Source organism: Stegodyphus dumicola, chromosome 3 (assembly GCF_044657685.1).
Source record: "Stegodyphus dumicola isolate Sdum_Otavi_A_Nest chromosome 3, ASM4465768v1".
Taxonomy (NCBI): domain Eukaryota; kingdom Metazoa; phylum Arthropoda; class Arachnida; order Araneae; family Eresidae; genus Stegodyphus; species Stegodyphus dumicola.
This window is the reverse complement of record NC_140770.1, coordinates 43,630,551-43,656,874: the sequence shown is the minus strand read 5'-3', so window position 1 is coordinate 43,656,874 and position 26,324 is coordinate 43,630,551. Positions and strand designations below refer to the sequence as shown.

The following is a 26,324-nucleotide window of genomic DNA, read 5'->3' as shown; positions in this document are numbered from 1 at the left end:
ACTGATATGATATATGATAGTCTCTTTAAGAAATCAGGCTTTTTGAATTCATATTGTATTTAAGCAGTATTTATTACTTACATTTGTAAAATTATTTACTCTATCATAATAGTACTGATATGATATATTATAGTCTCTTTCAAGACATCAGTTTTTTTTAATTCATAATATTGTGTTTAAGCAATATTTATCTATACATCTCTAAAATTATTTACTTTATGTGTCTCATAATCTTTGGATCACAATGTTATAATGATCTCTAAGTAGTGAAAAAGGAAATAAAAAGATTTATATTTTGAACAACAGACTAGCATAGTGGTAGAAAACTCCCGAGTCCTTGATTGGTTAAATTATTCAGGAGTGTTAAATATTTCGAGTTTGCCACTCACTTTAAATGTATTTTTCTATTCATAATGAAGAATTGTGAGTATTATTATATAGGCATAAAAATGCGAGTACTGTGTACAAGATGATAAATACTAGTTATACAATGTGTGTATGCACAAAATGTCTATGCATGTCAATTTTATTGAAGAGGGTAATAAAATCACTTATTTAATTTTTTTTATATATTTAGTTTTATTTATTGCATAAATGACTTTCCAGTATAGATATTCATTTCCTCCCCCTTTTTTAAAAGTTGCTGTAAGTGATAATGTAATCATTATTCTGCCACATTATTTAATTAAAAAAAGGAGTTGTTAAATATTTGAATTAATAGGTAAGTTCTTAATCTATAGTAAAGGAACTGTATTATGCATTTTTATCATATAAAAATGATCAACTCATGTCTTCAAAGTTAAAATTATCGTCATTATAACTTTTGTTTTAATTTTCTAGTGTTATGAAACTGAATTAGGCAAAGAAATTTACCGCCTTATCATTGTTAATTTCCTTGTGGCTGTTATTCTGTTCACTATTTTTGGAGAATGTATTAGGAAACTGCTCTGTGTTTATATCTTTCCATCAATAAAGCTACCCAAATTTGATGTTGCTTACAATACACTTGACTTGATATATTGCCAAACATTAGCATGGTAAGTAATGGCAAACATTAATGAAAATGTCTGTTTCCATACTTAGTTATTGTTAAATTATTATACATAGGTATATATTATCTGTTTTGACAATTTTATGAAAAATTTCAATGAGAATTTTCAATGAATTCATTTTAAAAAGTGTATACTAATTTGTTGTCTTTAGAGATTTATTTGCTTTACATTACATATGTTGTTTTTTCCCTTTCTTTTTTTCTTATAAACATCAACCATAATGCTTTCTATTTTCTTTTATCTTCTTTTGAAATGTTATGTTTGTATACATATTATGCATATACATATTTTAATATATAAGTTTCGAATGTTTGTTTTGCAGTTGTTTTTGATTTCAGTTTTGTTGCAAGAGATATGCATTCTATGACAACCTGCTTGTCACATTTACATATGATATTGCTGGCATCTTATAAAAAAACCACAAATTTTCAAAATTATTGTCTCAAAACGAATTTCAAGAAAATTACATTTGGTGGAAAATCAAATAATGTCTTTTACATAATAATTCTAGCTGCCTAGTAAATATGGTGACCAGCTGAGGCTATTATATTCAAGAGTGTGGGTTTAAACCTTGGCTAGGTCATGGATTTTGTGAAATAAAATCATTGCAGAGCTGGGCTCTTTCTAGCAGTGAAATCCTTTCAAGAGTTTAATGGTGAGGAAAGAGAGGCATAAGACTCCAGAATTCTATCCTGTACATTGGTTTCAATCAATATTGAGATGAGCAGAATATGCTGTTATCACTTTGAGCTTAAATTATATGACCAATGACAGATAAACCCCCTTTCCTGGTGCATCCCTGGTTATTCATGGATTATATTATATAACTATTCAAGGTAAGAAATTACAACATAAATCATTTTAAAATGGGCACTTGATCAAAACTGATATGAAACTGTGAGAGTTAATGGCAATAATTGGCAATTCTCATTGTCCAACAATAGGTGCAAATGACCACCATTGGTGAAAATGCATCTGGTTATCATAATTCGTGGAGTTTAACCATGTGGTTAATGCTGAGACTCTGGGTAAATAACAGCATAATAATTTTCATATAAATTTTGGAAAATATGCATCTTTCTAATTTGGCACAATCTTAAACTTTGTAAAAACAATCTAGAATATTCAAATTAAGTAAAAAGGCACACTTAGATTAGTATAAATTTTGAATAGAAATATGTCAGACAATCAGAAGAAAAATTTGAAAGCAGTCGGCCATAGCTACCTGTTCTCTAAATAGAAAAGAATTTTTTATTATGTTTTAAGTAAAAAGTTAAAATGTTTTAAATTAAAATATAATTTACCACCGTGGATAGGGCTGGAGCGATTTAGGGCCGATCAAGAAACTTGAATGATCGAATCAACACAGATGACTCGGCAAGAGGGACATGGATGCACGGACTGCATATCGCATTCAAACTCAAATTAGATGCAGTTCTGTAGGCTGTAAGGTAGGGATAGGGTAGAGCCTATATTCAACAGTCGTAAAGTAGATTTATGAAAATACAGTACAGACATGTTCTAATTTAATTGTGAAACTGAAAACATTGCATTATAACTGTAATTAAAAAAAGACTCTAGTGAATTTTACTGTGTCACTGAATAATGCAAGTTTATGGCAAAAAATATTGCAGTTGAATTATTTTGCATTATGTTTTAGGTACGTAGAGTGGATAAAGAAAAATCAAAGGAGGTGCACAGAAACTTCGAGAAAAAAGACACTCTAAAACAAATTTTTGACACATTCGATTGCAAAGATAATTGTTTATATGTAGAATTAATATTTGCACTCGAAAGTATTGCTTCCAATGATAAACAAAATGCACAGATAGGACAAATGCAAAATCTATTCTGGATAAAGTAACTTTTAGAATAATTTTAGCTGTTCACATACATTTGAAAATATTTCAACATACTGAGCCAGTAATGAAATATTTGCAGACTAATGGATTAGATTACATCCTAGCACATTATAAGGTTAGGAATGTTACAAGCTTTTTAAAAGCCCTTTCTAGAAACTTTAAATATTTAATGCATCAAAATCATTTGCAATGGATTGCAATAATAAACTAGAAAGGCTGGGTTGTGATATAATTATAGAAGAACTACCTACTAGAAGATGCCGAAAAGTGATGCAAATGGATGACAAAGAATCGTCCAACTATAATTTCAGTTGCTCTACAAAAAATTCAAAGTTACTAGCTTTAATTTGATAATGGATAACATTTCATCAATAGAAAGTAGGTTTAAAGGGCATAGAAAGTTGTATGAAGACATATCTCTTCTCGATCCCCAAAACTTTTCAAAGCCATTGTCGCCAAAATCATTCACCTGTTTATCTATATTATGCAGATGTAACAATTGATAATCTTAAGGATGAATATCAGAACCTAGTAAGTAAATGGGAAATGCTAAAAAATTCAATTGAAAATTATCATTTTAAATCTGATACCGAGTCAGAAGGAAGGGAGCTCTATCTATTTAATGAGCATTCATCTAAAGCAAAATGCAATTTTTGCAAAAATTGCAGATCTTGTGTGTATAAATTACTCTTGAAATATAATTTATATAGTGTTACGTATACCAGTGTCTTTTTTACTTATTACTCACCCAGTCTATAATGCAAGTTGAATGAGAAAGAGCTTTTTCAAAATTAAAAATTTTGAAAGTAAATCAAGAAATACTATGAAGCAAGCTAATTTGGAGTAATTCCAGTTGATGAACATAGAGAAGGCTATTTTGGCTAAAGCAAAAATTGAAGATGTATGGAGGAAATACTTGCCCAGGCACCTGGAATTATAAAACATTTAAATGGCTAATCATGAATCAACCACAGTTTTATTTATATAATTATTCAGTCAATGTTATTTATAGTTTGTAGTTTATTTGCATATATATGAATAAAGTGTTACTTTTTTGCAAAGGTATATTTTTATTTATTTTACAAATTTTTTTTATGATGAGGGTGATGACAACTTATATGTATGTGACATCTCGTATGGAGCCTTGGGCCTGGCATATTTTATCCTGCCAGGTTCGATTTCTTTGGCCAATCCGCCACTGCAGACACTTAGCCATATTCAAATAACTGTCCCAACTCCATTGTAATGATTGATTGTTTGATTATGCTTTAGTTAGTTTGCATATTTCACTACAATCTGAACTCAATGATACTCATTATAAATTGATGAGAAGTACTACTAGCATTATCATAACACTACTACAGTATCAAAAACGGATTAATGAGTAATAATTAAATACATGGAAATAATTACGTGGATTGCTTTTTGGAGTACGTAATAATTTTTTTTTTCCAATTATTTGAAGCTCTCCTATCGACAAAAATTTCTTTAGTTCGGAATTTCAGAACATTCTAATGTACTAGCTTTGTCTGGAACATTTTGCAGACTTTTTGACTTTCTGACATTGGTCTTTGAATTGTAACTGGTGAGGGGACTATACACAAGGATTTTTTTATCTTTGTGTGCTCTGCCCCATAACTTACATCTTTCTATTTTTTTCTCTGTGGGAAAAATGGGTATATATTTTTATTTTTATATGTGAAGAAATTCAGACACTGTCTGAAAGAAATATCTATGGCTGAAAATTTATTTCCTTAAAAAACAATTTTAGGCATATACGTCTAGTCACAGAATTTCTTAACATAATGTGCAGAATATTAGGGAAAACAGTCTTTACATTGTATAAATCATATATAAAAGCAAATCTACCATTTTATATGATCCCAGTGCAATAAACTTCATGCAGTAATTCTACATAAAATATACTTATTTATGTTTAATCATCATATTAATTATTACGAAGTTGAATGTTTGTTTATACCCTGTCTTTTCTTAAGGCACTTGAGTTGTATTTTTCTTTGCATTGTATGTCAGATTTTTCTCCCATGTTTTATGTATTAAAATCTTAAATTGATACATGTAAAGATTGTGTAGCAGAAGGGAATAGCATTTCAATTATGTTTTAATGTAGTGTGCATATCCATGTAAAATTTCCATGAAACTATTTCACAGTATAACTTAAAAATATGTGTGTTTATGAGTTTACTTCTCATTTGCAAAGGCAATATTATAATTTTATTTAAGTCCTTAAATGTAAAAGTACCATTTTATTTATTTATATATAATGATGATAAATTCATCAAGCTCTCTTTATTTATTTATTTATTTTAATTCTATGTAATGGATAACATTTCCCCCTCCCCCTTTTTTTCAGGATAGGTGCCTTTTGTATTCCGTTAGCACCAGTGCTAATTATTGTAATGCTGATTCTGTTATTTTACATTAAAACACTCTCTGTTACTTACAATTGTACACCACCTAAAAGATTATGGTCTGTAAATGAAGCTCAGACATTTTACCTGACTCTGACATTTCTCATGTTCCTGTTCTCTGCATTCACTGTGGGATATGTAATATTTGCGTATGTTTTCTTTTATATCTTAAGTTACTTATGTTATGTATCTTTCTGAACTGCATGTGTATTAATTTATTGATTGCACCAAATAATTTTAGTTTTGATGTTGGAGATTGAACTTTTATTTTTCTTATATTTTAAAATATGATTTTTTTGGGGGGGCAAGGCAAATGTGGGTGGATGTGTAATCAATCATCTATATAAGAATGGCTTTCTTTTAATGTTTTTAGTTTTGTTCGCTTGTTATAATACGTTTTTTTGGACGTTTTATGCACATCATGTTCATCATCATTCACATCATCTGAGGTTAATCATATAAGATTTATAAAATGTAAAAGCAATTTTCTGTCACCACTCAATACATTTATTTGACTGTGCTAAAAGTCACTTCTGAAGAGTAGAAAGTTAAATTAGGCTTTTCTAGCATTTCATATTATTTCCTTAATTCATTATACAGAGTTATTCAAAAAGAAAGAGCAGATTGCAAAAAGAAAGAGCAAATTATTCTCCAGATATCACTTCTTGCGATTTTTATCTCTGGGGTTACATAAAAGAGCGTGTTTTTATTCCTCCTATGCCTGACACTCTTGAAGATCTACGACATCAAATTATTGAAGCAGTGATTTCGATAACCAAAGACCAGCTAATTCGTGTGTGGCAAGAAATGAGCCACCGTTTTGACATTTGTCGTGTAACACACGGTGCTCATATTGAATGCATACTATAATTGTAAACTTTTCTCTATCCATTAACGTTAGAATCATGTTTCTATCTTAGTGTAGTTTGGAAGAAATAAATTTTTGAAATCTGCTCTTTCTTTTTGAATAACCCTGTATAGTGGAACCTCGAGATATGAGTTTAATTTATTCCAACATTGAGCTTGTATAGTGAATTTCTCTTGTCTAGAAACATACTTCCCCATTGAAAATAATGGAAATCCAGGTAATCCATTCTGTACCCACAGAAATATCAATATAAAAATAAATTTTTCTAATAAATAACACTGGTAAATAATATAACCATAGTTTACCTTTATGAAGAATCTTGACTGGCGATAGGGATGTGGGAAACATGAAACGGGTTACTGTGGAGAAGGAGAGTCCCCCTCTGATTCAGGAAGGCCCTCTGTTCTTGGGAATTTCACCCTACTGGAAGCAGGTTCTGGGTTAGAATCACTGACCTTTCTTTTAGTTGCAGGTTGCTTTCCCAAAAACTTATCTAATAACACTTGCTACTGTCTCCTTTTTAAGATGCCTCTAAAATGCAGCACTATATTGTCATTACACGAGTTCATGGTTTGCTCACACACTGTTTTATTAGAATGATTTTGTTCAAAGAAAGTTTTCATTTCTTCCTACTTTGCCAACACCTCTTTAATCTTACTGGAAAAGAGGGCCTCATCTCCTGTTCCCTCCTTCCCTAATGAAAGCTCTTCTACCACTTCTTGCTGCTGCTCCTTGTGAAGTTCTTTAAGTTTATCCATTGGAAATTCTTCACTATACTCCTCCTCTAACTCACTCAGATCCAGACTCATACTTTTCACCAGAGGTACAATTTCTTAGACTAGCTGCATTTTGTTGTCCACCGCTTGAGGATCGAAACCTAAGTCAGGAATACTCTGAATCCACAGTTTTTTTCCCATGTTGAAATCAGGGTCCCCACTGAGACTTCTTCCCGGTGAACCCAATGAGCCTTATCAATGAGTTTTAAATAATTGAGGATGTTGAAGTGAACCTTCCAAAATTCTCTGAAGATCAGGGTTGCCTTTGCAGTCACTTCAAAGCACCTTTGAAACAATGCCTTCATGTACAGCTTCTTAAAGTTGGAAATAACGTGCTGGTCTATAGGCTAGAGAAGTGGAGTGGTGTTGGGAAGAAACTTCGACTTTTCTGAACTGAAATTCCTTCAGCAAATCATCTTCAAGCCCTGGAGGATATGTAGGAGCATTATCAAGGATCAGCAAAGCTTTGAGTGGAATCTTATTTTCATGAAGATAATTCTTCACTGAGGGACCAAAAACTTCATTGAAACTCATTGATCACTCGATAAAAAATTGCCGTGTTATCCAGGCTTTGCTGTTGGCCCGCCACATTATGCTCAGTTGGTTCTCCTGCACCTTCCCACTCTTGAAAAGTTTTGGATTTTCTGAGTAGTAGACAAGCAGTGGCTTTATTTTACAATCTCCACTTGCATTGGCACAAAACAAGGAAGGTAAGCCTATCTTTCATTGGCTTGTAGCCAGACAAAGATTTCTCCTCTTGTATCATGTAGGTCTTCTTAGGCATTTTCTTCCAAAGAAAGACTTGTTTCATCACAATTAAATACTTGCTGCTGAAGTAAGCCCTCACTAGTAGTATATAGTTGGAACTCGCGTCAAAATTTATCAGTAGTAGCTGTAATTGAACTCAGAGCCTCCGCATGTCGTACAACACTGTGAATACTAGTTCTCTCTTAAATTTTTTTGAACCATTTTTGCCTTAAATGCCATCTCATCTTCAGTTGATGTACCTGGTGTTTTATGGAGAAGGTCCAAGTACAGATTCTTAGCGTTAGTGAAAATGATAGCTTCCAACACCGAATCACCGTTTAACTGCTTCTATTTAATTCACACCAACAACAGCTTCTCAATATCTTCTAAGAGTTTTGGACAGTGCTTGGAAGTAATGGTAACTCCTTGGGCCACATCAAGTTTCTTAATTTCTTCTTTCTTCTTCAGATTGTCGATGTCGAATGGCCATAAATCTTTGCCCATTCCATCACTCTTATGTTTATCTATGATTTCTTTCTTAATTTCAACTACCATGGCTTCCTTCTTTTCTTTTGCTGCACTATCTGAGGCAACAGTCTTCTTGGGAGATATCATGAAATAGTTATTTTCAATTTAAATGTAAAAAACAATTAACTCGCATGTGCACAAATACATAGATCAAAGAATACTAAGTGATCTGACGAGGGGATTCCCAAGAAGAGCCAGTTCGGAAAACATGCCATGCATTCCAACAGCTTCGCTGATTGCTTGTTACCCGAGTCAATGCTCATATTTAGAGACGAATGTTTTGCTCATACTTTCCTTGTATCTCAAATTTCTCATATCACTTTCAGCCCCAATGGGATGTACAAGTTCCAGTAGAGGAAGTACCTGATTAGAAACAGAGGCCTGTTTAACCTCTGCATAATTGTTCCTTTTACCCTCCTCATATAAATTGTTCCTTTTATAAACTTTGAAGACTCCCACTTTATTTAATTTATTATACAGGATTTTTATTTTTTCATATAATGGAGTGTGATTTTTTTTAATACATGGAATGTTTAGTGCAGTTCACTAACCACTCATGAAAAATTAATGCAGGAGTTCCTTAAAGCAAATTTGCCCAAATAGCTGGATATGTGTGTACTAGGAGAAAGCTGTGGGGTCTTCCAGCTTGTGTGAATTTGTAAAATGTAATAATAAAAGTAAAAACTATAATTTCAATAATGCTTTTATAAATGATAAAATACAGTCAAAAGTCTTTAATCCGGATGTCCATAATCTGGAATGATCTACAATTTGGACCTCAAAGCTACAAATGCGTTTATGCATGCGCTTAATATGTTTACGCATGCGCGTTTAATGTATAATGGACAGTATAAGCTAAGCTAAAATTATTTATTTCAGTTAATGTTCCAGATTGCATTGTTCCTTAAGCTTCTAATTGGATCCGGCTTATTATTTTTTGCAGACTGTTAGAGCAATTTTATAAAAGTAAGCTTGAACTTTCGATTATGTCAAAAAGAATTTCCGATTCTGGAGCTGCCAAAGGATGTACAAAGCGAAAGCATTTTTTGATGTCCATCAAACAAAAAGTGGAATTGCTGAAAAAATTGGATAAAGGCATGTCCTTTGTTTCTCATTCCGAAATCTGTTTATCAAGTTCGGGGGGGGGGGACGTCGCGACGCACAATGAACTGGAAGTTGATCTGTCAGCACTATACTCATCTTCAGGGCAGATGTTTTTATTTATTCGGCTTATAATTCCTTACTAAATATAGTATTTCATCTCGATGTACTCCGTCTTTGATATGATTTAGATTAAATTCCCCGTTATTATAAATATGACGAATACACATCAAATAGTTTTCTGGTTGCAATTTTCTAATTTCGACTATGCGTAATGTATGCTTTATGCATGCGCGCGTTGAAAGAAGTGTTTAATAAGGTAAATAAATAAATATTAAGCTTTTTTTTTTTTTTTTTTTTTTTGTAAATTTGATACCCTTTAGATCATAATTGCTCTTTATTTCATAAATTACGGTTTCATATTTTTAATTTTATAATTTCTGCATGTCATTTTACCAGATTTAAATTGATGATCTATAATCTGGAAAAACCAATAATCCAAAATCGCCAAAATCCCGACGAGTCCGGATTAAAGACTTTTGACTGTATAAGAATAATATTTTCGATGCATTGGCACCTGAACTTTGGAAGACTACATAAATGGAAATTTCACCTTTCCCGATGTTTCTCATTGAGCTGCTTTAGAGTCCATATATTTCTGTGACTGAAAAGACACCAAGTCTTTTCATATGGTTTGCTTCACAAATGTCACTAAAACGAACAATAAGGTTGGCCATGCATTTCTTCTTTTTGAAGACCAATGTGAGGTTTGCTATTTTAAGCACTGTATTCCGAATGAATGCACGATTTTTCAAGCAGAAATTAAAACAACTCAGTGCCTATCAGTGTTTTAACTTCTCAGTCTTTATCTTGCCATCAAGTGGGTCAAGGATAATGGGACAGCTTCCTCAAGGTACCATATATGCTCGATTCTCTTTCTTCTCTTCACTTATCAGCAGCCACAAATTAATATTCGAAACACTTTTTTTAACTGTCAGTTCACATAGAAATATAGGAATTGATATCCATTTTGCTTATGTGCGTGGTCATCATAGATGCTGTGGAAAATGAAAGAGCTGATTTCTTAGCTAAAGATGCTTTAAATTTATCCATGGATCTCAATATTAGCATTCCAAAGAGTTATTGGAAGTTCTTTCATTGTAAGAAGCATTTGACTAATTGGAATAAAGAATGTATTTCATTGTGTAATACTAAAGGCACTAAAAAGTTCTTTCCTCCTATTTACCATAGACTGCATTCTAAGGCTTTCTTTATTAATTTTAGAGTATCTCAGTTTTTATCTGATCACAGTAAATTTGTAAGTTACCTGTTTCATTTCAATTTGAGATCAAATAATTTATGTGAGATTTAGAAAAAGTACAAGATATGAAACATTTAATTTTAACTCAGTTCTTCATTCTAATAAAATACAACAATCTAAATAAATTTCCTTGCTTTGCATTAAAATGAATTCATATATATACATATATTAAGACAACTGTCTATATGGATTGTATTCAGTTAAATCATGACATTATTTAAGCTAGACATATATAGGTCTACTCTATTTAATTTTATTGTTTGTATGTATGATTTTTAAGTTGATTGTCCTTAATGCATTTTAATAAGTAATTAAAAGTAAAAAGTGTTTTTGAATTTAACTGTCTCGTCAGATTTTTTTTATTTTGTAAAATGCAGTAAGTGCACTGTATATAATTTCTTGCATGACTCATATTTGTTACAAAATTTTTATATATGGAAATCGACCATTATGTTGCTCTACAGAAGCCTTTGTTCTTTTGTGAAGGCATTTTATTTCATTTTGAAATACTGCTGTTGCAGTTGCCTTTATTCTTATACTAAAAACTTAAGTTAGTCAAATGTATATTTCACTTCAGATGTGTTTTATAGTCTTAGCAATCAGGTTTTTTAAAATAAAACCTGATTGCTAAGACTTTGTATTGTAATTTTTGTAAATTTGTTGGTAGAATAAGTGAAAGAAGAGTCACGCGTTTCTTTTCAAAACAGTTTAATCTGTGTTTCTTACATACATAGCAGGAATAATTGCTTTAAAGATTTTTGGACATTTTTGGTGTGTAACATTATGCATAGTGTTTAAATCTGAAATAGTTATTCTTTCTGATTTTAGAATAGATCCATCAATGTGTGGTCCTTTTAAAGACTATGATAAAACTGGAGATCTGATTCGTAATATATTCTTCAAGAAGGGTGAGGAATACCTTGCTTCTGAAATAATCAAATATTTATCCTCTCCTGGTGTAATGTTTGCTGTGTTTTGTGCTTTGTGGTAAGTTTTTTTTAATGCAAAATTTTAATTTTCATTAGTGTGATTTTTTATTGAAAATATGTCTCAGTTTAATTATATAATTTGTTAATGCATCTCTAGAAATGAAATATAAATTGCATTCATAAAATTTTTATCCTATGCATAAAATAATTTTTCATTAATGTGATTTTTTATTGAAAATATTTATTAGTGCAATTATATAATTTGTTAATGCATCTCTAAAAATGAAATATAAACTGCATGACAGAAAAGAAATATAAATTGCATTCATAAAATTTTTATCCTATGCATATTAAAATTTTAGGATGTGATATTTATGATGAGGGTGACTGATTTTATGCAGTTATAGCATTTTCACAGAACATTTTCATTTAAGCATAATTCATAATATTAAAATGTAGGAGATGATTTAAGTGCCAGGACAAGCACATCCACTGTTCAACAGTCTCAAATATATGCTTTCCTTATTTAGTGTTAAAACTTGTGAGTAAAAAAAAAGTGGCCGAACTGAGAAAAATAAAGAGTGTATTATTGATGTTTACAATGCTGTTGAATGAAAGACTTCATTAAATGCTATATAATGAAGGGATTCATTGAATACTATAAAATGAAATAGTTTTACTTCAACATTTGCTATTATGCAAGTTTGTGCATCATGTAAAAATGATACTTATTAATTTTGAAATGGTAATCTTCAAAAAGAATGCAAGTATTTTTGTTATTTTGAAAAGAAATAGAAAAGTCTTAAAGAGTGGTAATGAATTAGAGTTAAAATTTTATCTTACATAATATCTTTCATGCATATGTATATTGAAATAATGAAAATGCCTCTTTTAAAATGAGTATATGTTCTATTATTTCATTTATTATCTATGTGTCTCAAAATTATGAACCAGAATATAAGTATGTCTTATTGGTAACACTTTTGATAATCCATGGCCTTCACCATGGCTAAGTGGCTGAGACCACTGAATATAGGTAATTTGACTTAAGTTTAATCTCAGATGAATGGGCTGGCAGTGTGGTTAGATTTTATAGCTGTTCTAAATGTTCAAACATATTTACTCCAAGTAGATAGAGTGTCAGCTCGAGCATGAATGACCACATGCAGGACTGATTTTTTATTGAAAATAAAATATGCTCGAAAAGTGATAAAGACAGTCAGACGGCTTACTTTGACCGAGATGTTCAGTAAGCACTGACTTTCAGCACTTGTACGTACGTACTGCACAGTACACTATATAACATATACGTAAAAGTTTTGCCTTTTCATTTTAATTAATTAAAATCTCTATTTCTTAAAAAATGGTTTTTTCTCCCATTTTCAACATAGTGTAATTAATTAAAGTGTACGCATACCTTTCTTCGGAAAAAATGAAATTATCCAAATGGGGTCCGGTTCCAACTGATTCAGGTAATTGCAGTTCTACTGTACTTCCTCAACAGCACAGTTATTTCTAGTGCATTATCAGCACTATCATAGCACAGATACTTTCATAGTAAACAGCACACAGTTAGTTCGAAAGTCATGTAGCTAATATCACCAATACTGTGTGTGGTCCAAAAAATATGTAATTATAGTCTGAGAGATATTCCAACTAAAATTATATATTTTCCACTTTATGGCTTAAAGATTTAAAGATTTGTTATTGGAAGTAAATATTTTAATTTTATTTAGGTAAAAAATGGCAAAACTGATGATTCTCATAATATTTACTGTTATATGTATTGTTGTTCATTATTTAATTTTTGTCTTGTAAGCATTTTTTAAAATTCTTCTAGTGTTGTGGTTTATTATATGAGGGCTCAAGCCAAAGCTCACATTTCAGTTGTCAAGAAGATACGAGAGCAGTTAATCATGGTAAATTAAAAAGAAACTTTTTTGTGAAAATTAATTTTGTAAAATAATGTATATGCATACATATGCATGTATATAGAGTTGTTTTGTATTGTTAATTTTTCATTGACCAAAACATTAAGATTCTTTGTAAGTAAGCTTACTTCATTTTTGTATCAGTTTGTTGGTTAGGATGCAGTTGACAGCTATTCTGAAAAGCAAATGTTTTGCTTTTGTGTTAAAATGATATCTTTTGTAAAAGGTTGAAACTGATGATAATGTACACTTTAGCATAGTTTATTTGTGAAGTCTTCATTTATGCTAAATTATAATAGTCTTCGCTTTTTGTACTATATAAATGGTGAAGAAATATGAAGTATTACAACATGTTAAATCCTTTACTCTTTATACAGTGGCAGGATATTTCTCTTGCTCTTTATGTAGGTGCTTAGTTTGAGGTTTGGATAAATTAACTATTCATAATAACAGTGAATAATTAAACTAAGACTTCCTAAGTCCTTAATTTTCTTTGTATAAAAAATAAAGGACACTGTAAAGCATGTAACTTGTATCATGTTGTGTTTAGTTCAGTGGTACACTAAAGGCTATTTTTATCATGAATAAAGTAATTTTTTGCCTGATGTTATATAATATTAATGGTCATAAGAAAATATAATTCCTAAACAACTTAAATAAAAATAAGTTTTGAAACCTCAGTTAGTTTCAAAGTTCTAGACGTGCGCTGGTTTCACAGTGCGACCACCACCCACAGAACAATGGGCAAGATATGATTTTTTTTATTTCATACATCACTTATCTCTAGGATCATAATATTAAATTTCTAGAGTTTTTAGTTAAAAAAATTATAAAAATAATATAGCGCATGTCAAAGGGAACAATTTTAGCACATGAATTCAGTATTAAATCACTGAAATTTTTTGCTTGGTAAACTTTGCTATTAGCGATCATCTATTTTATTTCCTTAATTTTTTCAAGAAAAAAAAAAAAAAAAAAAAAAAAAAGTAAACAGAAATTATAAAAGTTTATTATTTTTTTATAAAAGTAAACAGAAATGGCATGTGAATTGCATGGGTCTACCTTTACTAAGTTCATCAAAGATTATTGTTTTGAACATTATTGTAAAACCCAATGGAAAAAAAATAATGACTTGCAAAAATAACTGCACATTGTAAAACGATGAACATTGTAAAATGATGCACATTGTAAAATGAAAAGCCATATATTGAGCAGAAGCTTTTGTGCTGATATTGAACAGTGATAAATATCTAGTTGTGTTATTTTAGTCTCTGAAACAATTCTTACCATGAAAAAAAAAAAAAAAAAAAAAAACAGGGTTTGTATGGTCCTTGAAAGGTTTTAGGTTTTTTGGGGAAATGAGTTTTGATCCTAAAGTCCTTAATTTTAGGTAAAATCAGCAGAGGATCTATAATTTTACTAACATAAACATTTTGTAGGAGTAATTTTTCATGATTCATGGGCAAATATATGTTTGATAGGTTATCATTTGAATTTGTTCCTATTTCTGATGCAAACAGTGTAAAAGAGTTTCTGAATATGAGGCCCTACCTCGATCAAAATATAATTTTTTTTGTTGTTTTTTTGTTTTTTGTTTTGTAGTGCGGTGCTAAATTTGGAGCATTATCAACATTTTGGTGATAAGATAAATTTGTATAAGAAATTGAGTTCAAATTTTTTGGTGACTTTTTTCCTAAAAATTTAATACCATTGATAAATATTACTAAAGTAATGATAATGTATTAAAATTATATTTAAGAAATAAAATGAAACATTTTTATTTTCTCCTGTCATATTTTAAAGTGACATTACTTTTTAAAGTGACATTAGTGCGATTTAAGAATATTTTGATTCTGAAAAATAAGAAAGGTAATTAATGCTGTCAAGCACTAATGCGAAAGGCTAATTCTAAGTCGAAAATTCTAACATATCTAAGATCTGTCTTTCTATATAAAGAACATCATATCTATGTCTATGATTGACTCAAAGCAAGGTTCAGTTAAATATTTATTTACACTGTATACAGTTAATCAGTTAATTAATCAACATATAGATAATTCTACGAATCAAAAGATATTGCTTAATGCGGCATTCCCATCTAGCATCTAACTAAACTTTTTTACTTCGGGTGGGGGCGATCCTATCGCCATATGACATCACATTTCTCTACACTCCCTACCCGAACTCATAGAGTTCACACAATTAAGTCTCTTTAATTAAATCCAAATCAAATTACTTACAATTACTTGCTATCACAAATTAAAAAGAAGAACAAATTTTTTGAACATCTACTAAATATAAAATAAAACAAATTAATCATTACTAAATAAGAAATTACTAAATAATCAATAACTTCAAAACATTCTTATTAAATGTTGGAAAAAAGTCAATAGTTCTCGAGTTGGTTCACAACTTCTAAAGGATATAGGAGTTGTATTGGTCTTTTAATTTGTCCTTTGGACGTTTTAATTAAACAAGAATGAACATGTTGATATCATCCTCTATATAACTCTGCTACCACACTTTTCATCAAATAACTTCTATTTGATTTCTGATCAAATAACTTCTATTCGATTCAAGATGATGTCAATCATATCGATAAAATGAAGTGGATAAATATGATTTTTTCTTACCAACTTGAGAAAGTGTGCTGGTGTGAGAGGCTCTGATTCTTCCAAGTCATTCTAAGTGTAAGTTAAGTGTCTTTGATTTATGACATAGTCAACTTCTGTCAAAATAGTAGTTAACTCGTCAAAATTTAATATGGCTTTTCCAAGTAATTTTCTTAGACAATCCATCACAGACTTCACTAAATGTTTGTAAAAGCCTCCCTACCATGCAGCACGTTCTGCAATAAATTTCCAGCTTATTTTCTTACAGGCAATAAAATCTTGAAATTTGAAATCCTTTAGTATTTTTGAAAAGTATTCGAAATGTCAGTTTACCTTCTGAAAGGTTTTGTCACTATCCAAGTAAATTGTTTAACAATGTCCTCGTCTTGATACGAATCGCCTGAAAGCCATCAAAAAATTTTCTGTTGACATACTAGATACTAGCTCTAAATGAAGGGCTCTGGTAATGGCACAGGTGAAAAGAACTATATATGATTTATCAGTTCCAGTTGCTGATCTAACCAAAATTGGGTTTGCAAAGTCTACACCCCCCAAAAAAATGAAATGGTGGAATCTGAACTATTCTATCTTTTGGCAGCTGTGCAGTCATCTGTGAGCAGGTTTTGTTATGTACTTTCTACAAATAAGACAGATTCTAAGTATCTTCTTCACAAGCTGTCGGCCTTTCGATATCCAGTATTCTTTTGAAGGCTGGCTAAAGTGGCTGTAACTCCACTGCGCTTTAACTTGCCATGTTCTCTTTCAATAATCAGTTCTGTAAATTTTGAATTAACTAAGATCAGGTGGCAGTTCATCGTCCCAATCAGTTTTGGCAGACCAGATTTCAGGTTTGATTTCAGATTGTTTTCAGGTCTTATTCTAAATTTTGTTGACCATCAATAATATCATCAACATACAGGCAGTTTAGAAGTCAAACAACAAAAATCAGCGTTATATTTTCAAATTTTCACAGGACTAGTTTCGTTGGTTTTACCGAACCACTGTCCTCAGCTGCAAAAGCGCAAATGATTTACCCTAAACACTGCTTTTTATTTCCTTGTATAAAATAAAAAGGAAGTATTGTAATTGCGAAAAGTTTCAGGCAGCATATTTCAACGGAAATATCCATTTTGACTTCTATCGAATGCAATTTAATGATGTTTTTGTGTGACATCTGTACGTAAGGACAGGATAAAGGACTCTTTTCCCTCGAAAAAATTGTAAAACTAATTTAAAGTTAATTCTGCAGAGAATTTTTCGTGGCGTCTGTGCGTACATACGTATCTCGCATAACTCAAAAACGAGTAGCCTCAGAACGTTAAAATTTTGTATATAGGGCTGCTATAACATGTAGATGTGCACCTTGTATTTTGGTTGCAATTGGCCACACCAAACGTATATAAATATATTTATATATGTATATCCACTCTGTTACCTGGCTCAGTGATCTCAGTTTCTTTACTCTTATGTTTGTAAATTGTGTATTTTTTGCTTTAAAAATGATTGAATTATGTTGTTCTTATCTTCCAGTTAAGGTATTTATGCTTTTAGGAAATCTGCAAGCAATATTTGAGAATTATCAACAATTTAAAAGCTGTTTAAGTGCGGTTAAGCCTAATTTCTAAAATAACATGGTGGACATGTTTGTTTACATTTGAAAGAGCAGAATTGTAAATTTATTGTCAATCTAGAGAGACTAAGCTTTACAACAACAAAGATAATGCCTTCATTTATTATTGTGAACTAAATCATACTTAATCCTTTCTGGAATTTTTTCGAGGAAATAAGTGTTTAAGATTTACTTCGTAATTTTTAATATAGATATTTTGAGTTTTCATATATTTTTGCCTTGTCGTGAAGTGAGAATTAAATTAATTGAATGAGAAATACTGAATTGTCTGTGGAAAACTGTTTCTTTTTGGTTTTGTTTGCTTAATTTCCTTTATGCATCATTCTAGATTTATTATAGTATTTGAATAAAACATGTGAAAATGATTAGATAATTCTTCAAATGATATAAATTTTGTGCATTCTGAATTATAATATGAACGAAAAATAACGCTGTTAAGTGAACCTAGCGCCAGAGTGTTGTTATGGTAAACAAATATAGTAAATTTTATAGAGTGCATTTATTCTATTGCATCTTATGCGCTATTGACGCAGTAGATTTAATTCAATCCAATAAGTTTAAATGAAATGCAAGAAAAATGCATATAATTCAATATTCCATACAAGGAAGTCATGTAATGTACACATCAGATTTTTTTTTATTATTTTTATTTAAAGTAGATTCTGTTGACAATTCAGTTACAAACACTATTCTAGCTGTGATAAAAAAGTTTCCTCTTTTGCACCAAAAATCTAATTGCCAGCTGACACAGTGTCATAATTTCTAGAAATTAGATAATATTTTTGAACTGAAATTCCTTTTAAATGACTTTTCTGTTAATAATAATATGAATGTCTTATCTTTTATATTATTCATTTCTGTGTATAGATATCTTATACTTGCTGTCATTAATATTTGTTTCAGGAAGGTAAAGACAAAGCATTTTTACTGCGATTGTTTGATGAAGCCTTTTCAGAAGAAATGCTGCGCAAAAATGTGAATCTTGGCCAAAAAGGTAACATTTAAAATAATTTTAGGAAAGGAATTTTAATTTTGCAATTTAAAATTTGGGGTTATCACGATGAGCAGTTAATTAATAATTTTATAAAATGGGGTGCAACGATGAAGTTTTTTTAAAAAATTAAAACATTAATTCATCCAATGTATATGCATAAAATGCTAATAAATGGCATGCCTGATGCTAAATTGGCATTAATTTCATGTAACTAAAAAAAGTTATGCATGTGTTAAAGTAAAACAAAATTCCTTTCATTTGATAATGGAAATTACAATTTACTAACAGATTGAATGCAAATATTATACTTTCATACTTATTGTATATGAATTTAGGAAGTAACTTTTGAAAAATGTAGAATATATCCTTATTGGATGTATTCCTTATTGAGTAGTACATCTGTATTAAATTTTGTGCAAAGATAACAAATATCTAATAAAAAGTTCTTTTTATGAATATTCGATTTATAAATGAAATTAATTTCTTATTTTATTCCTGAATAAGGAAATATCTTCACATTTAGTGCACAAAACTTTGTTATTTTATTTAATTTTTTTTTTTTTTTTCATTCTAATTTTTCTTCGTTTTCTGTTAGTTGAAATTTGATGCAATCATTTACTTTTTTTTTTTTTTTTTTGTGATTCACTTGTTTTATTCATGTTATCCAACATTGTTTCCTCAGAATCTCACAACTCTTGTTCTCCACAAAATGGCATCAGCCAGGAGGTAATAGTTAATCAGTTATATAGTGACTATGAACGACCTGCTGGTTCTCCTCCCCCCAAGAATTTCTCACCAGGATATATTCCTGCTAATGTGCCTGTGAATCAGTCATCTGTTGCAGAATCTGACCATAGGTATCAACGAGAGAATAGTATTTCCCCAAATGGACAATCATTTTTTAGAACTTTTACTTCCCTAGAAGAGGACATCCCTCATCACAAACGGAGGGGACCTCAATATCCTTCTCATGAGCCAGGCTTTAGGTATCTTAGGCAAGGAGAGAGAATTCCAGAGAAGGAACCCAAAGAGAGAATTTCAGAATCTAGATAGAGAATTTTATAATTTTATTTTGTAATATATATTTACACTCTTTTTATGTGAAATATTATATGCTAGAAAAGTTCTGTGATAGAACAAATTACATCTATTTCTAAAGAAACTACTTTTGATTTTTTACGTATGGAAATGTGGAAGAGAGCCTTAACTAGGAGTCCTGCTATAATATGCCTGGCTCATTTTTTTCTTAAGGTTGTTCGTTGCAAAATTTGTGGTTGTACCAAAAGGAAGAGGACTGCATGTTCAGCTTTGTAACCTGATTATCTGTACCTGAAAAATCTCGTAAATGATTTTAATATTTTTTAACAATTTAGTAATTTTTAAAGACAATCATGTAGCATTTGTAAATACTGTGCAAATTTTGCTTGTGTTTGAAAGATTGTCTCTGTGTGAAAGATTGCATGCTCCTAAAATTTTATATTTTGTTATTTTGAAATAACTGCAGTGGACTTTCATGAATGCAGGTAGTCAAAAGATTTTTGTCTTTACAAATGATAATTGGTTCTTAAAGGGAAAATATACATTTCAAAAATTAAAACTTTCTATTCAGCCATAACTTAAATAGTAATATAGTATGTATATATATAAAATGTTAATAAATAAATTAGTAAAAGTGAAATCCTTATCAGATACATCAATGCACAACTCAATAAAGAAATTTTCTGGGGAACACCTCCCTCTGGTTGGTTCCTCTCCTTTGTCTCCTACATGAAACAGAGCTACTGGCACATTTCTCCCCTCCCCCTCCAAATGTCATAAAATATTGTGGCTACTTACATGCAACAGATCTCTGAATGCACCTTGTTTTTGGTTAGAAACCTGTTGAGACTAGTGCTGGGAAGAAGTTTCTTATTCTGCCACATGTTTCTAGGTGTAATAAAGGCATAAGTATTATAAATGAATACTCAAGAAACATTTTCATTGAAAGCTATATGCTTGTGTAGCAAAAAATTGTGTATTTTCAACTAATGTCATGTAAAAACACAATTTTTTAACTTGAGGTCAATTATTTTTGGTCATTATAAACATTTATCTCTCTTTGGCATTAATTCTGTGTTCCCCCCAACATGATTCTCCAGTTTTGCAAGGTATTTGAAAGATTATCTGCAGCATTATCTTTTGACTGATAATTAATGCTGCTGTGATCTTATTCCAAGCTTATGAAAGTTAAAGATGCAGTAATTTTGCTGTCTACTCTCCCTGCTCCATTCACATTAACAGCAAGAAAGTGCTAGATTTACTCCACCAATCTTCTTTCATCTTCAAGCTAAACATTAAAAAAATTGGATAGAATTTCTGAGGTTGCTTTTGAGAAAGAGATGAACAGTTTTATCTCCAGCATTTTCAGCATCCTAGGTTATCAGTACAGTACCCTGTATAGATTAAATAGACAATTCAAATAAAAATAAACTTTATTTAATTATCCCTTGTAACAACAACTTAGCTGATGTCCACTGAAAATTAGGCTATTTTTAATTTAAAAGTCAAACAACAAAAATCAGCGTTATATTTTCAAATTTTTTAGAACTAGTTTCGATGATTTTATTACCGAACCATCTTTCTCAGAAACCGCCGAAACTAGTCCTGGAAAATTTGCAAATATAACATTGATTTTTTTGTTTGACTTAATTAATCATTAAAATTAATCATTGTTCGGTGTGTTATTTTAACCTAAACCCTAGACTATGTTATATATGCATGGATGTGCCCCTGGAAATGAGAATACCTTACAAAACAAGCTATATACATAGGTTCTTTATCCTGGAAATCCATTAAATGATGTCTTTTAGCATTGAATGTCCATGCACCTCAGGCAGGGAAGAGAAATGCTTCCCACAGAGAAGATATGACTTACTTGAGTACTACATTAATGAGAGTCCACTGCAATAATTGTGGTGTGTTTTTTTATGAGGCGGGTTTTAACTATGTGTTTAGAAAGTGCAATTTTATCATTTCCTTTCATTATGTTAGTGTTTAAATGTAAGTTTGTATTTAAAACATTTACATTTGAGTAAATTATGTTTCACATTAAAAAATATTTACTTTTAATAATATTAATCTTTAGAGTTATAATGATGATTATTTTGCTTAATTATGACTAATTAATGGAATTTTTTCCCCTTTCACCTCTTGTTTAAAAATTTTAACCATGTTTAGTGTGGATCAAATCAAGCATCTATAAAGCTACAGTAGACCCTGCTTAATGCAATCCTGGTTAATGTTATCATACTGTTATCGAGTTGCTGAAGTCCCACCTGTTTGCATACAAAAACATGGAAAATACATGATTTATTATGATCAACAAATCCGTTACATGATCAAACTATTATAGAATAAAATTTTCAAAGTAAAGTCATCAAATAAGGTTGAAGTGGATTATAAAAAGTGACAGGAGAAATATCTCCAAGTGAAGGGTTAAATTACCAAATAGCTTGGTTTCAGTTTCAGTTAACCATTTAAAAGTAGATAAAAAAGCAACCTCAGTCTGAAGAGAATTTTGATTAACTCTATTGATTTTGAAGGCAATCAGACACAAATCTTTTCCCCCCTTCAGAAACGCCCCCCACCCCTCAAAAAAAAAAAAAAAAAAAAAGAATTCCAGAAGTTTTCCTCTTCTCTTGAAAACAAAATTCCCACAAAACATATACTACAAACTAAGGTTGCCTTTTTGCTTAATATAAAATTTTACATAGACTTCTTTTTGAATGAGTGATGCCTTCTAAATATTAAGATTTGGTGGCCAAATAATTTCTAGAAATGTTACTTTTCTAGAAACATTTGTTATAATTTCTAGATAATGTTACTAATTTCTAGAAACAGTATTTAAAGGATATTTTTTCTCATTGTTTAATGTTGTTGTCATTCAGTTAATGTTATCAAAATAATTATGGACAAATGGGATCACAATTAAGTGGCTCCTATTGTATGCTAAAATTAAATAAACATCATAATTTTAAACACCAGAAACTGTTAAATTTTAAATAATTTTTCTAGTATGATTTATTTATCATAAAATTAAATTTTTTATCATTGATACATGCAAACAGATTTTCACAGGTCATTAATTTGTATGATATCAAATACCTTTATATAAATTACATATTAATTATAAAAAGATTCCTATTATATCATTATGTATTTTACACAAAACACAATTTTTGCAGGTCAAAATTCAAGAATGTTCATAAGACTTTTTTTTCATCATTTCAGTAATTTTTATATCATTTAAAAATATTTTTCTATGAATAAGTGCAATGGTAAATATACCTTTTGTTGAATCACTGTTACTGTGCATTAAACTTTTAAAATATAGTTTATATACTATCTGTTCGCATCTAGTCAGTTTATACAAAAAATCAAGAATGTATTTAATTCCTGTTCTGAAATACTTATTTTATTCATGAAGATCTAACCAGAATTTTTTAAATTAGGTTAATTTAAATGACAACTAATTAAATGAATATAGAATCAGGTATAATGAATATAGAATTCAGTACATTAAGCTTACCTCAGAAATATAAATTCACACAATATATAAAACATGTATAATCTTTATATATATATATATAATAAATTATGCATCAGAATTTAAAAACTTAACTAAGCAAATGTAAATTTATTATATAATAATTATACAGTTTATAATAATTCCAAAAGGTTAATTTTTAATAGACACCATAAAGTAATTCCAGTATTAGTTCTAATTCAGAAGTCAGTATATTAAATAACTTTCAGTTTGAGTTTTATATTCCTTATTTTTGTTTTTAAAACTATCAAACTTTTGAATACTTTTATAGTTGTGATGAAATTCATTAATAATTTGGTGTAATTTCAAACATAATTTTTAAAGGGCAAGTTTTATGCATCTAGAGAGTAATTCTTGTAAGTTAACTGATTTAAACACTTGGAAACATGGATTACTAATTTCTTAATGGATTACTAAACTCTTTTATATCATTTAAATGTTTTATTTTGATATTTTTAATTTAATAGAATTTTATGTAGGTTGTAAAGCTTAATACCATTTTATTTTATTACTTGAAAACTACCTGATTTTTATTTACTTTGAGGTGAATTTTGCTGCTGTTTTTCTCTATAATTCTTATTCTTATTGTATTCTGTGAATCTGAATGATCTTCAAATGATATATCTGATTTCCAAATTTTCATTCATTTTTATATATTATTTTCAGCCGAATATTACATATAAATATTTCACAGGTTGTGATTTTTCAGCATCATTTGAATTTTTTTACTTTGTTTGGTTATTAACTTGTATTCAGTAATTAAAGTAATTTAATTTATGGAAAATTCGATTATTTTTATTATTGTGTTTTATGCACTAGCCTGCATGTTTTAAATGTATTTTTTGAATTACTTAATTATATACAAAATTAGTAATTTTTTTTATCAAAGCTGAAGTTTTTGTGAATCTGAAAATGATTAAACAATCACAGATATTCATAATATTCATTAATTTGCATCTGATTTGTATGCATTGTTTTTGAATCATATTGCTAATTTATTTACAAAATTTTTTGTACTTGTTATGTTCCTATATACTTTATATTATTTATTTTGACCTGTATGATATATTTTTATTTCTTTATATATAATATAATCTTTAAAGTTTCAACAAATGTATACATTTAGGTTATCTTTGAAATCAGTGTCCTCATTTTTTATACTTTATCTATACGTAAACATCTGAGCCAAAGAGGATTTCCTGGGAAATCACAGATTTTTTTTAACACACATCTGCCTCAGTTTTTAGTACAGTAGATTAGCTTGTGACTTGCACTAGATTACATTTTTGTGACTGGAATAAAACTGATTCTTTCTTGTCACATGTCTAAAATTCTCATTTTTATTTATATTTATTATTTCCCATCTGCAGAAATTTAGTTATATGTACATATGTAAGAGATATTTTTAGAATTGTGTTTCTCATGTTTCTCTGTTTAAGAGAAATATTAGAATATTTTTATGAGGCAATTATTAATATTAAATGACACAATTAATTCTGATAATTAATTCTGTAATTTTAATAAATGATGTGCTCAAATTGTGAATTGCTTAAATTTAAAAGCTGTAAAATCTAATTTTTGTGCCTTTGTAATTTTACTAAATTGTGTGAAATGTTTGTATGGATATTATAGATTTATATGTAAGTTTGTGAGAATATTTCCTCTTTCAAATAAGAAAAGTCCACTAATATGTTATAATGCTTTGTAATTAATGTCTGATGAAGTAAGTAAAAAAAAAAAAAAAAAAAAAAAAAAAAAAAAACCACCTTTATATTTACTATAGTTTCTTAGTTGTTGCGTACCCTGAAATTGATGATGGTACATTTTCATATTTGTAATTAGTTCATTATTATCTTTCAGTTTGTTCATTCTTATGTCATTTTGCCCTAAGAGCAACTTCTTAGAGTTTGTGAGCTTTATATGCACTTGAAATGATCATCTTTTCTTTTTTAGCTGTAATTCACTTCAAACAGTTATTGTAATGAACTCTGAAGCTTTTATCCCTAAATTATGATGTTGTAATAATAGTTAAATATTTTGATATATTTTCATATTTTATGATCACATAATTGCATTTAATCATGTTAAAAAATAACTGCTTTATTTTAATGCCTATTCTTGGTTGCCTATTTTAACAAAAATGTCTGTCATACTAATGACACCTTTGAATAGTTAGTAATCTTGAGCATTAATATACCTCTCCCAGCCCATACTATTGAGTAATCATCATTACTGTCAGTGCTTTTATTACTATTTTAACTGTCACATCATTATTCTAGACAGAGAAAAGTTTTAGCTGTTACACGTGAGATGAGTAACTGACACCCCTTTAATTTGTAACCCTTATTAGCTATTTATGAAAGTCAGTAACTTAATAGTATTATACTTTCTTTAACAATTAATAACAAGATAATCTTAGTATTACAACAGTATTGAAACAGTATCTGTCAATGCATAAGAAGTAAGCATTGTTCTTTAATTTTTTCCTTGAATGAATGAATGTTTATTTCAATTTCATTGGATTCAAATTTGACACATATTTATCAAGTTGTGGTAACATCAATAGTGCTGTACCCATCTGTTTTTAAGATATGATTCAATCATAGTTTTTAAGAGGATTTGAATATTTATTTAATTCATTCAGCTGAATTGTTAGTTTGGAATCTTGGGAAGCAACACGTATACAATTTTGTGCTGTCTGTATTAACAATATAATATACAATTCTAATCATGAATAAATTTTTTGAAATATTTTAAATATGTCATTGAATAGATTGGGTATGATTATAATACATTATAAATTTAAATAGTGTAAACATTAAAAAAATTATTCAGTCTATTATTAATGATTAATAGCTGTCCTTACTCAGATTTTAACTGGCAATAATTAAGTCATATATTAATTAAAAAAGTCTGAAAAATATCGTTAGGCATTATTAATTTGTCTCGAATCCTG

The 26,324-nt window shown here is 29.6% G+C and overlaps 1 protein-coding gene across 5 annotated transcripts in view; it reads left to right on the top strand.

Annotated features, from left to right (window-relative positions):
- LOC118189396 (transmembrane channel-like protein 5) overlaps positions 1-26,324 on the top strand; it is a 202,763-nt gene that overhangs the window by 70,054 nt on the left and 106,385 nt on the right. For 3 of the 5 annotated variants that reach the window (XM_085812817.1, XM_035359981.2, XM_035359982.2), the window contains exons 12-17: positions 841-1,037; positions 5,289-5,495; positions 11,516-11,674; positions 13,457-13,535; positions 18,693-18,783; positions 19,466-25,130. In XM_085812817.1, the coding sequence (XP_085668943.1) occupies positions 841-1,037; positions 5,289-5,495; positions 11,516-11,674; positions 13,457-13,535; positions 18,693-18,783; positions 19,466-19,836 (1,104 nt within the window). In that variant the 3' untranslated portion in view covers positions 19,837-25,130. Of the gene's footprint in view, positions 1-840; positions 1,038-5,288; positions 5,496-11,515; positions 11,675-13,456; positions 13,536-18,692; positions 18,784-19,465; positions 25,131-26,324 lie in introns of those variants that run through there. The other 2 variants (XM_085812819.1, XM_085812818.1) reach the window with 2 other exon arrangements.